The sequence below is a fragment of the Tupaia chinensis genome, unplaced genomic scaffold, assembly GCF_000334495.1.
Source record: "Tupaia chinensis unplaced genomic scaffold, TupChi_1.0 Scaffold147003_1, whole genome shotgun sequence".
NCBI lineage: Eukaryota > Metazoa > Chordata > Mammalia > Scandentia > Tupaiidae > Tupaia > Tupaia belangeri.
In genome coordinates, this window is record NW_006206856.1 from 2,896,345 (window position 1) to 2,910,538 (window position 14,194).

At 59.5% G+C, this 14,194-nt stretch overlaps 4 protein-coding genes across 6 annotated transcripts in view; 3 read left to right on the forward strand and 1 right to left on the reverse strand.

Moving 5' to 3' along the window:
• Nucleotides 1-151, reverse strand: part of CYB561D2 (cytochrome b561 family member D2) — a 2,559-nt gene extending 2,408 nt beyond the window's left edge. Inside the window, exon 1 of the mRNA XM_006169371.3 lies at nucleotides 92-151. The gene's annotated coding sequence lies outside the window, so the exon portion shown is untranslated. The remainder of the gene's footprint in view (nucleotides 1-91) is intronic.
• Nucleotides 152-453: 302 nt separating this feature from the next.
• NPRL2 (NPR2 like, GATOR1 complex subunit) lies at nucleotides 454-3,629 on the forward strand. The gene is made up of 11 exons (XM_006169372.3): nucleotides 454-702; nucleotides 1,198-1,289; nucleotides 1,366-1,534; nucleotides 1,683-1,791; nucleotides 2,147-2,283; nucleotides 2,374-2,471; nucleotides 2,600-2,636; nucleotides 2,728-2,821; nucleotides 2,896-3,013; nucleotides 3,218-3,360; nucleotides 3,445-3,629. The coding sequence occupies exons 1-11, from the start codon at nucleotides 625-627 to the stop codon at nucleotides 3,510-3,512; spliced, it is 1,143 nt and encodes a 380-aa protein (XP_006169434.1). The 5' UTR covers nucleotides 454-624; the 3' UTR covers nucleotides 3,513-3,629.
• Nucleotides 3,630-3,755: 126 nt separating this feature from the next.
• ZMYND10 (zinc finger MYND-type containing 10) lies at nucleotides 3,756-8,732 on the forward strand. 3 transcript variants are annotated; one of them, XM_006169373.3, is made up of 12 exons: nucleotides 3,756-4,549; nucleotides 4,770-4,878; nucleotides 6,091-6,207; nucleotides 6,303-6,356; nucleotides 6,480-6,617; nucleotides 6,696-6,784; nucleotides 6,877-6,977; nucleotides 7,280-7,452; nucleotides 7,689-7,814; nucleotides 7,897-8,018; nucleotides 8,117-8,242; nucleotides 8,348-8,732. In XM_006169373.3, exons 1-12 carry the CDS (start codon nucleotides 4,458-4,460, stop codon nucleotides 8,421-8,423), a joined length of 1,323 nt encoding a protein of 440 aa, XP_006169435.1. In that variant the 5' UTR covers nucleotides 3,756-4,457; the 3' UTR covers nucleotides 8,424-8,732. The 3 variants fall into 3 exon arrangements, with proteins under 3 accessions (XP_006169435.1, XP_006169436.1, XP_006169437.1); XM_006169374.3 differs by lacking the exon at nucleotides 6,480-6,617 and having other exon boundaries at nucleotides 6,684-6,784; XM_006169375.3 differs by lacking the exon at nucleotides 6,480-6,617.
• Nucleotides 8,733-11,447: 2,715 nt separating this feature from the next.
• The window catches only part of RASSF1 (Ras association domain family member 1), a 6,734-nt gene continuing 3,987 nt past the window's right edge, over nucleotides 11,448-14,194 (forward strand). Inside the window, exon 1 of the mRNA XM_006169376.3 lies at nucleotides 11,448-12,065. Coding sequence (XP_006169438.1) covers nucleotides 11,919-12,065 — 147 coding nt within the window. The 5' untranslated portion in view covers nucleotides 11,448-11,918. The remainder of the gene's footprint in view (nucleotides 12,066-14,194) is intronic.

The following is a 14,194-nucleotide window of genomic DNA, read 5'->3' on the forward strand; positions in this document are numbered from 1 at the left end:
AGAAATTATGGTGGGAAGGAACAGTACCAAAACCAGCACCACTAGTACCAGAAATAGTCACTACGTGCCAGTCGAGGCTGTCCGCGTGTACCTGTATCTTAGCTGGTACTAATCGCTGGCCCACCTTCCAGGTAGGAAGCACGAGACCATATAAAACTACAAATCCCAGCGTGCACTACGCCATCGCGCGCAGGAGGGCTAGCTGGGAGTGCGTGGCGCACTATGGGAATTGTAGTTCCCAGGTGAGGCCCCAGTTCCAGCGTGGATCCCATCGCGCTCTGCCTCCCCACGTGTCGCTGGCGCGCTGCCCCTCCACGCTAGGGATTTGCCTGCCTCACCCGAGAAAGCTGGATACTCAGGGACCTGTCGCGAGCGCCGCCGCTCTGTCCCCTCACTTCCGGGTAAGACGTCTACCCACCCAGGCACTTCCTGAGAAGAGCCCCGCCTTCCCCGGGCCACGCCTCTGAGTCGCGCTGCGCAGACGCCGTTGAGCAGAAGGCTTCCCTGGTGTGTGCGTGACTTGGTGCGCCGGGCCTCCGACTGTCTCTGACAGGTGTTCCCTTGGGTGGGGGCGCCTCCGCGGATAAGAGAAGAAGAACTGCGGACCCGGGCCCTGCTAGCACCATGGGCAGCAGCTGCCGTATCGAATGTATATTTTTCAGCGAGTTCCACCCCACGCTGGGACCTAAAATCACCTATCAGGTACGACCTAGGCTCGTGGGACTAGGTGGGGAGAGGAAGGTTCTCTGGAGGTAGTGGGTCTCCGTGCTGCAGGCAGGCATGCCACTCCATTTGTGGACAACGGTGTATTGAGAGGATACTGGGACCCAGACCCCTAGCTCCCAGGGTGGCAGGGGAGACATGTCACATTGGCATTGTTTGTGGGGAATCCGGCTGTACGAGCCCAGTGGAAGTAGCAGGTCCCACAAGAGGTGGGGTGAATAGCCCACGAGCATCCCTCCGTTGAGTCGAGACCTAAATGATGCATAGAAAGTTAGATGAGGGAAGTGTCCTAGGTAGGGCGAACAGCATATGCAGAAGTCCGGAAGCAGGTGAGTACAGAGTGTGTTTGGAAACACCAAGCAATCGCAGGCCTGAGTGGATGGGAAAGGGATATGCTAGAGAAGGGGGCTTGGGACCTGGGGAGTCACCCTCTGTCCTCCGCTCAGTCCCAGTGTCCTCTGCTCCCTTCCCTAGGTCCCTGAGGACTTCATCTCCAGGGAGCTGTTTGACACGGTCCAGGTGTACATCATCACCAAGCCAGAGCTGCAGAACAAGCTCATCACTGTGTGAGGCCCTGGCTGGGGGGAGGGGCCGGGGAGGGGACAGGCTTGGGGGCAGACTGACTCTGTTCTGACCATCCAGCACTGCCATGGATAAGAAGCTGATTGGCTGCCCTGTGTGCATCGAACACAAGAAGTACAGCCGCAACGCCCTCCTCTTCAACCTGGGCTTCGTGTGCGATGCCCAGGCCAAGACCTGTGCCCTGGAACCCATCGTTAAGAAGCTGGCCGGCTACCTGACTACGCTGGAGGTCTGCAGTGAGATGGGCATGGGCGTGTGGGCAGGCAGAGCTGGGAAACATGTACCCTTGTGTCCAGAGCACCCCCGACCCCACCCTGGGCCTCTGCTGGCTCAGGACCCAGACAGCCCACCATGCTGTCCGTGCCCGCTCTGTCCAGCTGGAAAGCAGCTTCGTGTCCTCAGAGGAGAGCAAGCAGAAGCTGGTGCCCATCATGACCATCCTGCTGGAGGAGCTGAATGCTTCCGGCCGCTGCACACTACCCATCGGTACAGTCCAGCCTCTGGACGGCAGAGGGGGTGAAGGGTGGGAAGGTGGTAGAGGAGGGGGAGCCCAGCCACCAGGGGAGGAGGACAAGACTCACAAACAAGCTGCTGGCCAGAAAATAGCCATGAGCTGGGGTGTTGGGAGCCGGGGTCCCATGCATGATGGGGCTGGCAGTGGGTGGGCACCAGAGTACTCCTGCTTGCTCTGGGGCACATTCCTTCCCCTCTGTAGACCTCAGTTTCCCGCTCCACAAGAGAGGGGCACTGACCCTACCCAGAGCCACCTGCCTGCTTCCAAGGATGCTGGGAGGCCTGGATGGCAAGGGATGGCACTGACAAATGGATGGGACCCCTCCAGATGAGTCCAACACCATCCACCTGAAGGTGATTGAGCAGCGGCCAGACCCTCCTGTGGCCCAGGAGTATGACGTACCTGTCTTTACCAAGGACAAGGAGGATTTCTTCAACTCTCAGTGGGACCTCACCACACAGCAGGTGTGCACTGTCCCCTGGGTATCCTCACCTAGGGCTAGCCACAGCCCTGGCCTCTTGCCCCCTCCACTGAGCCTGCCCTCCTCTACCCAGATCCTGCCCTACATCGATGGCTTTCGCCACGTCCAGAAGATCTCGGCTGAGGCAGATGTGGAGCTCAACCTGGTGCGCATTGCTATCCAGAACCTGCTGTGAGTGGGGCTGCAGTCACGCCCCGGGCGGGGGTGCCAGTCAGGAAAAAGCCGCAGGGTGGGGGAGCCCACAAACTGGGCCTGGGAAGGCGTGGTCCTCGGGAGCTGAGCACATCTCTTTCTCCCAGGTACTATGGCGTCGTGACACTGGTGTCCATCCTCCAGGTAAGTGAGTCTGGGGTATGGGCCAGACTAGGGCTGTGTCAGCACCCCCAGCCCCTCACGCAGGCCCCTGTTGCCCTCTGCTCCCCTCCAGTACTCCAACGTCTACTGCCCAACACCCAAGGTCCAGGACCTGATAGATGACAAGTCCCTGCAGGAGGCGTGTCTATCCTACGTGACCAAGCAAGGTAGTGGTGGGCTCTGCTGGAGGTCATCTGGGGAAGGCGGGCCCAGCTGGCAAGCTGACCCCTGGCACTCATAGGGCACAAGAGGGCCAGTCTGCGGGATGTGTTCCAGTTGTACTGCAGCCTGAGCCCTGGCACCACTGTACGGGACCTCATCGGCCGCCACCCCCAGCAGCTGCAGCACGTGGATGAAAGGTCAGAGGGTGTCTCCCTGGGACATGAGGGGTTTGTTTGTCTCTCCAGAGCCCTGGGTCAGAGAGAAAGCAGATTTCTAGTGAGCAGAAGCACATGGCACTGCTAGTCCAGGCAGGCTTCCTGGAGATGATGGCCACTGAGACGAAATTAAAGGGGGAGGGGTAAAATTGGCATCAGCTGTCTCTTCCCGGACCTTCACTCCAGGAAGTTGATCCAGTTTGGGCTTATGAAGAACCTCATCCGGCGACTGCAGAAGTACCCCGTTCGGGTGTCTCGGGAGGAGAGGAGCCACCCTGCCCGGCTTTACACAGGCTGCCACAGCTACGACGAGATCTGCTGCAAGACAGGTGCAGGCAGGAGGGGCAGGCAGGGTGAGGTCAGGCCACGGGGCTGAGCCACGACCACTGATCTCACCTCCACACCCAATCCAGGCATGAGCTACCACGAGCTGGATGAGCGGCTTGAAAACGACCCCAACATCATTATCTGCTGGAAGTGAGGCTGGCAGTGGCAGAACGGGGCATGCTGCTCCCTCCGCTAAGCCTTGCCTGGTACCTGGGGGCTAGGCCAGCAGGTTGACCCTCGGTTCTGTAAATAAAGTCATCCGTTTCAACCTGCCGTTGTTGAGTACTGCCTCTGAGCCTGCCGCTAGAGACCCAGCGGAGGACAGCCAGCCACGGTCCTGGCGTGCTGGAGCGCCATCTAGTGGGCAGGACCGGCTCTGGCCAAGTAGAGCTGCAGGCTGACTGTAAACTGTGAACTGCAGGAAAAACGATCAGGATGTGAAGAGTGAGTTGGGATGGGAGCAGGGACGGCTGCAGATCAGATGGACAAGACAGGCCTGGCTACGTGATTTAAGCTGAGCTCTGAATAAGGAGAAGTATTCCAGGCGAGGAAACGAGTGCAAAGCCCTGAGGCGAGAGCTGCCTTGGGATGTATGAGGACCCGAGGGAGGTCCACGGGGCTGGAACATGGACGCTAAGGGGCGGACTAGCAAGCATCTAAGTCCCAAAATAGGAGCGAGGGCAGGAGGTAGATCCCACAAAGCTGCATTGATAAGCCTCTTCGGACCTAGTATTTATGTGGCACTGTGCAGGCCGACCGCTGTCTGAGAAGCAAGTGGAGGCCACGGGAATCTGGAGCTGGGGATGGGGGGACTCGCTACGGGTGTGAGGGGAAAAGCGCTAGAAATCTGAGTCAAGTTACTATTGGCATCGGGTAGGGAGGGCGGGACACTGCGCCCGCTGCAAGCGGGGGCGGGGCCCAGGCCGCATTGCGCAGGCGCGAGGCTTGCTGGTTTCCATGGCGCCGAGGACCCGCGCGCCCCAACTGCGCTACAACAGTCCTGTCTCAGGCTTTGGTCCCGCCAGAGTCCGTCGTCCCCGAGTGTATCGGCACCCCCATCTCGGCCACTCGCCGAGGTCAGTCGGACGCTGGCCCCGACATGGGTGACCTGGAGCTGCTGCTGCCGGGGGAGGCCGAAGTGCTGGTGCAGGGTCTGCACAGCTTCCCGATCCGTGAGATGGGCTCAGAAGGGTGAGGCAGTTGCACAGGCGGAGTCGCGGGGTCTGAGTCCTCGAGTGCAGCCGCTGGACCCGACATTGGGGGGAGGGGCCCCCATGTGGGAGGCAAAGCCCTGCGAGGTAGGAGAATGTGGCTCCCGAGCCCCTCTGGCCTCTCAGGAGCGGGTTAGGGGGAGCAGGATCAGCCCGCATACTCGCTCCTGGCCCGCACAAACGCACACCGTCTGGGGCAGGTGGAGCCAGCAGCACGAGCACCTGGAGAAGCTGAACATGCAAGCCATCCTGGACGCCAGCGTCAGCCAGGGCGAGCCCATTCAGGAGCTGCTGGTCACCCACCGGAAGGTACCGGGTCACAAGAACACTCCTGTCTTCCCTCCCCACACCTCACCTCGCTACCCCTCAGGACTGCAGGTGCCACCCTCCATGACATTTTTTGTTTTGTGACCATGCAGGTCACATGTTGGCCAGGAAAACAGCGTGGGTCCCCGAGCACCTAGGGGGCGGGAAGGTCCAAGTGCCAAAGGCGTTATGGAATTGAAAGCCCAGGGGAGGTACTGAAGTGGGAGTGGGCCTTGGCATGGAAGAAGCCAGCCTTCCCAACCTGAGACAGGGCATTAGAAACCAGAGAGGTGCCCGGCTGGAGCTGGCCCCAGTGGGCCACCTGAGTTGCACATGACAGAGAGTCTTCTGTAAGGAAAAAGGGGGAGCCTGCTCTTAGGAGCTGGAGTGGGGCCAGAGCACTGCAAGGCCCGGGGCAAGGCTGAGGCCAAGGCACACAGAGCTTTGGCAGGTCAGAGGACAGGGACAGAGGGAGGCCGAGAACAGGAGGGCTGGCTTGGAAGGGCAGCCTGCTGGGTGATGGGGGGATATGGATACAGGTGCAGGGACCAAAGCGGTCTGTAGAGGAGTCACAGGGAGCAGGGGATGTCCCCACAGAGATGTTGGGGGCATCTAGGCATAAAGGTCTAGGGCCAATCCATGGCATGCAGGTTAAGGCGGCTGGATCCCACATGGCTAACAGCATGGTTCAAGTCCTAGACCTGGCTGCTTGAAACACACACCAGGCGTGTGTTGGTGTGTACCCAAAATCCCAAGAGGAGAATGAAGAAGGGATTGCAGTGTGGCTATCCCCCTTGAAGGGAGTGCTTTTTTTCTCTTCTTCCACCCCCGGCAAGAACATGTGTCCTGTAGCAAAACTGAAACACACACACAAAGAAGAAGCAGTGAAAGCCTAAGGTGTAGAAGCGGGTCACCCCCTAACCAAGTGGTGAAAGGAGCTAGATCTCACATGGACGGTTGCAGTTTGAACCCCATTGCCGGCAGCTGGGAAAACACCCTGGGTTTCCGAGTGTCCATGCCCAGAATCCTGACGAGAAGGAGAAACAGAATTGCATCACGACCATGCCCCATGGAGGGCACTTTCTCCCTCCTTCTCTCTCTATTGAGTGTGCACACCTCTAGCAATTAAAAAAAAAAAAGTGCAGAAAAGAAGTTGGGAAGAGTATTCATGAGGCCTTTTGCATTCCTGTCCTGCCCCACTCCTCCACGTCCAAGATCCCAGCACTGGTGGAGGAGCTCATTGCAGTGGAGATGTGGAAGCAGAAGGTGTTCCCCGTGCTGTGCAGGCTGGAAGACTTCAAGCCCCAGAACACCTTCCCCATATACATGGTGGTGAGCGGGGCCCTGGCTCACACCTCCTCCTTCCCCTTCAGAGGGCCCTGGACTGGGGAGGAGAGTGGGTGGCCCTGTCCTCCTGTGTCTGATAGGTACACCATGAGGCCTCCATCATCAACCTCCTGGAGACGGTTTTCTTCCACAAGGTAAGGACCAACCAGACCAACCATGCCCATGGGCGGCTGCTCCAAGCCAGGGTCTGGCAGGAAGGGAAATGGTGTCTGGGTGGGGAGGGCACCAGAGAAAGTTTGGCCTCCCCTGCTCCCCAGGAGGTGTGTGAGTCAGCAGAGGATGCTGTCTTGGATTTGGTAGACTATTGCCACCGCAAACTGACTCTGTTGGTGGCCCGGAGTGGCCGGGGTGGCCCCCCTGAGGAGGCGGGGTCACAGGACTGCACCCCAATGCAGGTGGGTTAAGGGTCCCTGAGATGGGCAAGGCCTAGGTCCAGGTTCTCCAGGCCCGTTTGGACACAGTTGGCCTCCCAGGAGCTGCAAAAACAGGCAGAGCTGATGGAATTCGAGATCGCCCTGAAGGCCCTCTCAGTACTGCGCTACATCACAGACTGCATGGACAGGTGGGCAGCTATGCAGGCCTGGGCCTACAGTGGAGGGCTGGAAAACGGGGCCCAGAGCCTCTGCTCACCCCACCCCACCTCTGCTGCCCCAGCCTTTCTCTGAGCACCCTGAGCCGCATGCTCAGCACCCATAACTTGCCCTGCCTCCTGGTGGAACTGCTAGAACACAGTCCCTGGACTCGGCGGGAAGGAGGTAAGGTCTTCCATCTGCTGGAAGCCTACTGCTTCCAGGACTCCCTTCGGGATTGAGGGGTGCACAGCCTGCACTCAGGCGCACCAACCAGCCTACCCAAGGTGGCCCAAGACCTGGTTCTGCGGCAAGCAGGGCCTGTATGAGGACGTGCCCTACTCTGGGGCCAGCAGCACATGGCCTGGGTAAAGCTTGTGGCCGAGGGTCTTCCACCATGCCCAGGCAGCGCTTGCCCTCCAGCCCACACGGCTGGCTCACTCGGAGAGAACGCAGTGCCGCACCCAGAGTGCCATTCCTCTTCCCAGGCAAGCTGCAGCAATTCGAGGGTGGCCGTTGGCAGACAGTGGCCACCTCCGAACAACAAAAGCTGAGCAAGTTGGACGGCCAGGTGTGGATCGCGCTCTATAACCTGCTGCTAAGCCCTGAGGCCCAGGCCCGCTACCACCTTACAAACTTTGTCAAGGGCCAGCTACTCAAGGTGGGTGCTCCCCACGCGAGCCCCACAGCCCCAGCCTATCCTAGGTCACTCACCCCTGCTGCTGATCTCTGCCTGCCCACCTCAGCCCCAGTCCTCTTTCCAGACCTTGAGCCTCAGGTGATACAGCAGCCAGGGGGACGTAGGGCCCCTAGGCACCCTCAGTCCAGTGAGACCCTCCCTGTGCCTTGGCTGTGGCCAGCAACTGCTTCACACGGGCCTTCTGGACACCTTTGCAGCTTCGGGCCTTCCTCACGGACATACTACTTGACCAGCTGCCCAACCTGGCAGACCTGCAGCGTTTTCTGGCCCAGCTGGCCCTGGCAGAAACCCAGTCCCCTAAGAAGGACCTGGTGTTGGAGCAGGTAGGTACTGGAGAGTTAGGTTCTCAGGACCACTATCCACTTCCTTAGCACCTTCCTGCCACGCTGTACTTCCCTCCCTTAGATCCCAGAAATCTGGGAGCGGCTGGAGCGAGAGAACAGAGGCAAGTGGCAGGCTATTGCCAAGCACCAGCTCCGGCACGTGTTCAGCCCTTCAGAGCAGGACCTGCGGCTGCAGGCACAGAGGTGAGTCCTGCGAGCTGGCAGAGGGGCAACTGGGGGTACAGGAGACTCTTGTACCCTCACCTGCCAAGCCCAGTGGGGTCTTCCTGCGCCTTCCCCAGGTGGGCTGAGACCTACAGACTGGACGTGCTAGAGGCGGTGGCTCCAGAGCGACCCCGCTGTGCCCACTGCGGCGTGGAGGCATCCAAGCGCTGCTCGCGTTGCCAGAAAGAGTGGTATTGCTGCAGGTGAGGGCATCCTAGGACCGCGGACACCTAAGTCCCGCCCCAAGCCTTCGGGTCCGCCCCTACTCCCCGCAAGCGCTGACATCTCCACCGCCCACCTGTCTGCAGGGAGTGCCAGGTCAAGCACTGGCAGAAGCATGGAAAGGCTTGTGTCGTGGCAGCCCAGGGTGACAGGGCTAAGTGAGGGCTGCAGGTGCTGCGAAGCAACCCACTCATGCCAAGAAAACCCACCCCGAATGTGCCTTTGAACTTCACGCCCCCATCCATCTTAGCCAGAGCCCCAGTTTCCTCTCCGGGGCCTGTGAAGAGGATGGCTTCTCCCTCCCCACCCCCAGGGCTCCCCACTTCCTGCTCTACCCCGGAGCGGAGCGGAGCGGCGCTGGGTAAGCAGAGAGCGCTGTCTCTGCAAACTGGGGCAGGAGGCCTGGGCGGAGGCTAGGGCCGGATGTGGGACCCTCTTCCTCTACCACAGTAAAGCTGACCTCCAGAAACACGTCTGTCTCGGTGTGAACCTTTGCGGTCCTCGTCGTTGAGGGGAGTGGATGGTAGAGATGAGGGAAAAGGCGAACGTGCCCCAGCCCCCGCCGGGTCCGCCCAGCCTGTAGAATCAGCCCCCGCGCCCAAGTTTCCATTGCAAAAATCTCCCGAGCCCCCATGTTTCCATTGCAAAACTCTCCCGAGCCCTTTCCCGCCGCCCTGCCTCGGTTCTGGGGGCGGAGCCAAAGTCAGAGCCCGCCCCGCGACCCAACGCGCTGCGCATCACGCCGGGCACCGCGCGCAACCCCGCAGGGCAGCTGGTCCCCGGCCGTGGCCACCGCTTCCAGCCTGCGGGGCCCGCCACGCACACGTGGTGCGACCTCTGCGGCGACTTCATCTGGGGCGTCGTGCGTAAGGGCCTGCAGTGCGCGCGTGAGTAGCTGCCCCGCGTGCTGGCGAGAGCGAAGTGGGCGGCCAGGGGGTAGCGCTGACGCTGTCAGTCAAGTCGTGGCGGAGGCGGTCAGCGGGGATGTTCTTCACCGACCAGTTCCCTCTGCCCCATCGCGGAAGAGAATGTGGGAAGATGGGTTATGCCCTGCTGCTCTCCATCTGCGTCTGTGGCACAGTTGAGCAGAGGCAGTCGCCTGTGAATAACAAGGCGCTGATTTCAAGTTTCTTTAAAGCGCCTTGGTCCTTCTTGAGAAGGACTTTGTGCTAACTCCCCTCTGAGCCCATATTCCCAGGCCCGCCTCTTCCCAGATTCATTCACTGTGTCCCCCTCCAGAGTCCCAGGGGTGAAGGGAAGTTACCCACCTAGGGAGGGGACCTGGAGAAAGAACCTTGGATGGGTACCCTGCAAACAGAAATCTTGGTGAGGCTATTTAGCAGAGCCTGTTCAGGTAATGAGGCAGATGCTGAAACATGGAAGGTGCATACCCAGCCATCCCTCTGCCCTCCTGAGCATCACCATCAAGCAGAGGTTCCTCTCCTCCTCTCCACTGGCTGTACCCCAGCTAGAGTCACCTGGGGCACTTTCACAGCTCTCCAACCCCCGTCCTGTGCCTGGATCCCTCACATCTGCGGAAACAGCGGCTGGCAGTGGGCCTCAGTAGCACTGATTTTGCTCCACTCCCCAGATCACAGTCCCGCGCAGCCTAGGCAGAGCCTCGCTGTTCTAGGTCATTTGTGAACTCAGGGATGCAGCCCCTGTCATGCAGAACAGGAGCATGTCACCAACTCACCAGCTCACCTGGAGGGAAGCACAGGAGCTGACAGAATTCAAAACATAGGGGCCAGCAGGTGGCTTGGAGGTTAAGGTGCCCAGATCCCACATGACTGATTGCATGTTTCAAGTCCCGGACCACCAGCTTGAAAAACATGCCAGGAGTGTATGTGTGCCTAAAATTACAAGAGGAAAGTGGAGAAGGGATTGCAGCATGGCTATTTCCCCAGGGAATGATTGCTCGTTTTCCCATGCTTGCTCTCTCTCTGCCTCTCTCTGTCTCTCTGTCTCTCTCTCTCGGGAGCACACATGCCCTATAGCAAAACAAAACACCCACAAAGCATGAACAAAGATGGGTCATGGCAATGTTCTCAAGGGAAAATAAAGTGGCCATTGAAAAGAGGAACAGGGCAATCGGTGTAAGAAAGGTGGGATCAAGGATTAAGTGTGGGTGTTTGTTTCAAATAACTGAGGAAAAAATTGTTTCAAATAACTGAGGAAAGAGTTGCAATTTTTTGCTGAGGTGAGGAACCCTGTTCAGACAAAGGGGAGGGGAGAGAAAAGTGAGTTAATTTTGACCACATTCACTTGAAATGTCTAGCAGACAGCCAAGGGAAGTTACTGGCATGAGGATGTTCCCTGAGGGGGAGCCAGTGCCCCAGCCTTAAACCTGGGCCAGGTGAGTGTAGACAGAGCAGGGCAGGAATCAGGGCTGAGTTCCAGTCATCATTAGATCTGGAGGGAGCAACAGCATGAGCAAAGGAGCTGAGCAGGAGCTGCAGGGAGAAGGGAGGAAGGCCAGGTGAGGGTGGCCCCTGAGAGTCTAGGGGACAAAGCATCCAACGATGATTGATGCTGCTGAGGGTGAGAATTGAGGATGGAGCACTGGAGGCCGCTGGCCATACACAGATGGCTGACGACCTGACCAGGGCTGCTTCTTGGAGGGTAGAGCAGACAGACTGCAGGAAGTAGAGGAGACAGCCAGGGCAAGGAATTTAAGTGTGTATAGACCAGTGTTTCCGACTGAGGGAAGTAGAGATGGATGACAACTAGAGGTGGAGAAAGGGTGGAGGCTTCGTTTTTTCCTTCGAGTAAGTGGGAAGGAAGAGGGAACCGCGGAGCAGGCCTGGGTCCTTAACTGCGGGAAGGCTTCCAGCCAGTTTGCAGGCGCCCCAGGACCAACAGTCTGTGTAGCAACGGAAGGGACCGTGCCCGGTCCTGCAGTGCTGACGAGCAACGGTCCTCATCTCGGGGTTGCCCTTCAGTGCCCGGGGCTCCTCCGCCTCACCGCCAGACCTCTCTGCAGACTGCAAGTTCACCTGCCACTACCGCTGCCGCGCACTCGTCTGCCTGGACTGCTGCGGGCCTCGGGACCTCGGTTGGGAACCCGCGCTGGAGCGGGACACTAACGTGGTGAGCACCAGGATCAGGGGCGGACGGGCAGAACGGGGCCCCGCGGGCGGGCGGGCCACTGCCCGGGCCTTCCCAAGAGCCTCGGGGTACTGCGCGCATCGAGCGATCCAAAAGCCTATATCCCCGCAGCCTACAGGGGCTAATTCGTGCAGCGAGCACTGATGAGTGCTCCGGACGCAGACTTCGCGCAGACCCCCCAGGCCACAAGCCAACCACTTCCTAGCCTCGCCTAAGCGCTGCGCACGCGCACTTGCCACACCCGCTTCCGGTCCTGAGGCGATGTTGGTGCACATGCGCACACGCTCTGAGACGTGCCCTGCGGGAGGTGGGGCCTGCGAGGATGCCTGGGCGATGAAGTCATTACTAGAGGCGAGCGTGTGTGTCCCCGCCTCCGAACGCTCCTCCCCCAATGAGACGAGAGCTAGATCCTGGCTGCCCACGTTTCAGTCTTAACGGTTGCCGCGCGGCGCTGGTCTCTGCGCACGCGCTCACGCACATACGCACGCGCACGGGGTGGTGGTAGGAAGCCGCCGACACACGGGAGCCGGGGACCGGGCGGGCGCGGCGATGGGCGAGGCGGAGACGCCTTCTTTCGAGATGACCTGGAGCAGCACGACGAGCAGTGGCTACTGCAGCCAGGAGGACTCGGACTCGGAGCTCGAGCAGTACTTCACTGCGCGCACCTCGCTGGTGCGCAGGCCGCGCCGGGATCAGGTGGGAGCTAGGAGCCGCCGGTGGCGGGGGGGGGCGGGTGCTGGCCGCGCCCCCCGCCGGCGGGGGGGGGGTGGGGGCGGTCGCGGGCATCCCGCCCCTCCCCGGTAAGTGGCAGTATCAAGGGTCGGCGTTCAGCGTAGCTCCCTGTGGGTCCCGGCTGCGGGCCGGCCCTTGGAACCATCCATGTGTCGGACTCGGCTGGGGCGGAACGCCTACTCCAGCACCTTGAGCCTCCTTAGTTTGTCACAGACCGGTTGAGCCGGGGGAAGTAGCTCCGTAGCTTGGGATAGCCCAGGGAAGGGCATTGATCACTATGACTAAAGGCGACTACGCAGTCTAGACCAGCACCTCGGTTTCCGCGTTCAGGAGCTCCCACTCCCTCCTTAGGGAACTGCTGGAGGAAGTGAAGAGGGAGGAGTCCTCGCCGGGAACTGAGAAGTGTATTTAGAAGGGAGGGGGGAGGAGGCCGGGGCCTCTCCTTTATGCACTCCTGGATGGCGCCAGCCGAGCCCTCACCTCTCGCCAATCCCCTCCTGTCCCCAACTGCTGAAAGGAGGAGGATTCTCATCCTCTCTCTGGAGTGGAGCTTGAGAATGGATAGGAAGGAAGCCCGGCTGCCGTCCATGAGAGGCTGGAGGGAAGGGTAGATTGTGAAATGTCCTTAGGAGGGTGGAAAGAGATTCAGGACTGTAATGTGTAATGCCAGGGCAGGTGAACCTCTTATCAGAGATCTCTGGGGGTGCCATGCGTGTGACCCCAGGCTCAGGTAACTGTTCCCAGGCCAGTAGACCTGTGGGGAGCACACAGCGCCTCCAAAAGAGGTGAAGCCTTTGAAGCTCAATTTCCCTGGCAGCAGTGGGGCTGACTTCCTCTGCTGAGCCAAGGAAATGGAATTGTGGGTGATGCTTTAGATGAAATCTTACAGTTTCTTACAAAAGCACTGGTGCGCAGTACCCCCAAATCTCGGCCCAAAGCGTGGGTGCAAGTTTCAAGCGTGGACTTCAGGGATTGTTTTCTATCACTCAGGCCTGAGCTGTTTTGGAAAGATAGGAAAAGCACAAGCCACTAGCCAGTGGAAATGAGACTGGGAGGTCCTGAGTTGTATATAAAATAAATCCATCAGGCACTTTGGACAGTGTGTAGAGCGGAGGTGGGCTGTGCAGCGCAGAAGGGAAGTTCGGGGTCCCATGTACATCACCCTGGGGCAACTGTGGGGCTCCTCTCTCAGAGGTAGCTTTGGAAACGAAGTTCTTTCCTGAAGAACCCCCGGCAGGATGGTACAGTGCTTCTAGTCCAGTCCCCTGTTTTGCCAGTGAAGATATGAGCGAGGTTCTCTTGGAAAAGGGAAGGGGTTGGACCTGAGGCCACTGGGTCCAGTCCAGAGCTCCTGGATAGCCAGGAAGGGAAGAGGCAGAGGCACATTTCTCATTCCCAGGCTGGAGCTCAGAGCCATTGCAGGAAGAGGCTACGTTGTCACCAGCCTGTGTCCTCTTTGTAAACCAAATGCCTGTCTTTCTTATCCTGGTGCAAGAGTCTGCTTAGCACCCCTCCCACTCCGGCATCTCTCCCATCCAGGCACTCCTTCCCGTCCCAGGCCTTCTATTTGGGCCTCAACAGACATCCCTGCCCTTCATTCCCCGGCTCCAGCCCTCAGTTCACCCCCTAGGTCCTTGGTTTTCCTGGGCCCACACCAGCTGGTCTTACCAGCCTGACAGGGTTGCCCACTGTTGCCACATTTGCAGCCAGAGTTCTCCTCGGTGCTGTCTTCCATCTAGGAGACCTTCGGAAACTTTTGGAAATGGGGCTTCCATTCCCACCCCTTTCCCCAGATGTTTTCCCTGTGGGACTTTAGTCTTCAGCCCCAGGTCCATGCCGAGCAGCTGCAGGATCTGGGTGAAGAGCATACATAGGCCCGTGGGCTCCATCCTGCACCCTCCTCTGCCCTCCCTGTTCGTCCCCATCAGATGGGGCAGCAGTCGGGGAGAACACTGGTTGTCCTGAGCCCAAACAGGGCCCAAGATCATTCTGTAGGAGGGCTGGGTGGGGATTCCCCTGGGACAAGGCATTGGTCAGTGGTGATCTCAGCCATGTCTGTGACACTCCCAGTCTTACTAGGGCCTGTCTGATGT

Coding starts and splice junctions, on each gene's coding strand:
- NPRL2 (XM_006169372.3), top strand. CDS start 625: ATGGGCAGCAGCTGCCGTATCGAATGTATATTTTTCAGCGAGTTCCAC. Junction 703..1,197: donor GACCTAAAATCACCTATCAG/GTACGACCTAGG, acceptor TCCCTTCCCTAG/GTCCCTGAGGACTTCATCTC. Junction 3,361..3,444: donor CGAGATCTGCTGCAAGACAG/GTGCAGGCAGGA, acceptor CACCCAATCCAG/GCATGAGCTACCACGAGCTG.
- ZMYND10 (XM_006169373.3), top strand. CDS start 4,458: ATGGGTGACCTGGAGCTGCTGCTGCCGGGGGAGGCCGAAGTGCTGGTG. Junction 6,208..6,302: donor CCTTCCCCATATACATGGTG/GTGAGCGGGGCC, acceptor TGTGTCTGATAG/GTACACCATGAGGCCTCCAT. Junction 6,978..7,279: donor CTGGACTCGGCGGGAAGGAG/GTAAGGTCTTCC, acceptor TCCTCTTCCCAG/GCAAGCTGCAGCAATTCGAG.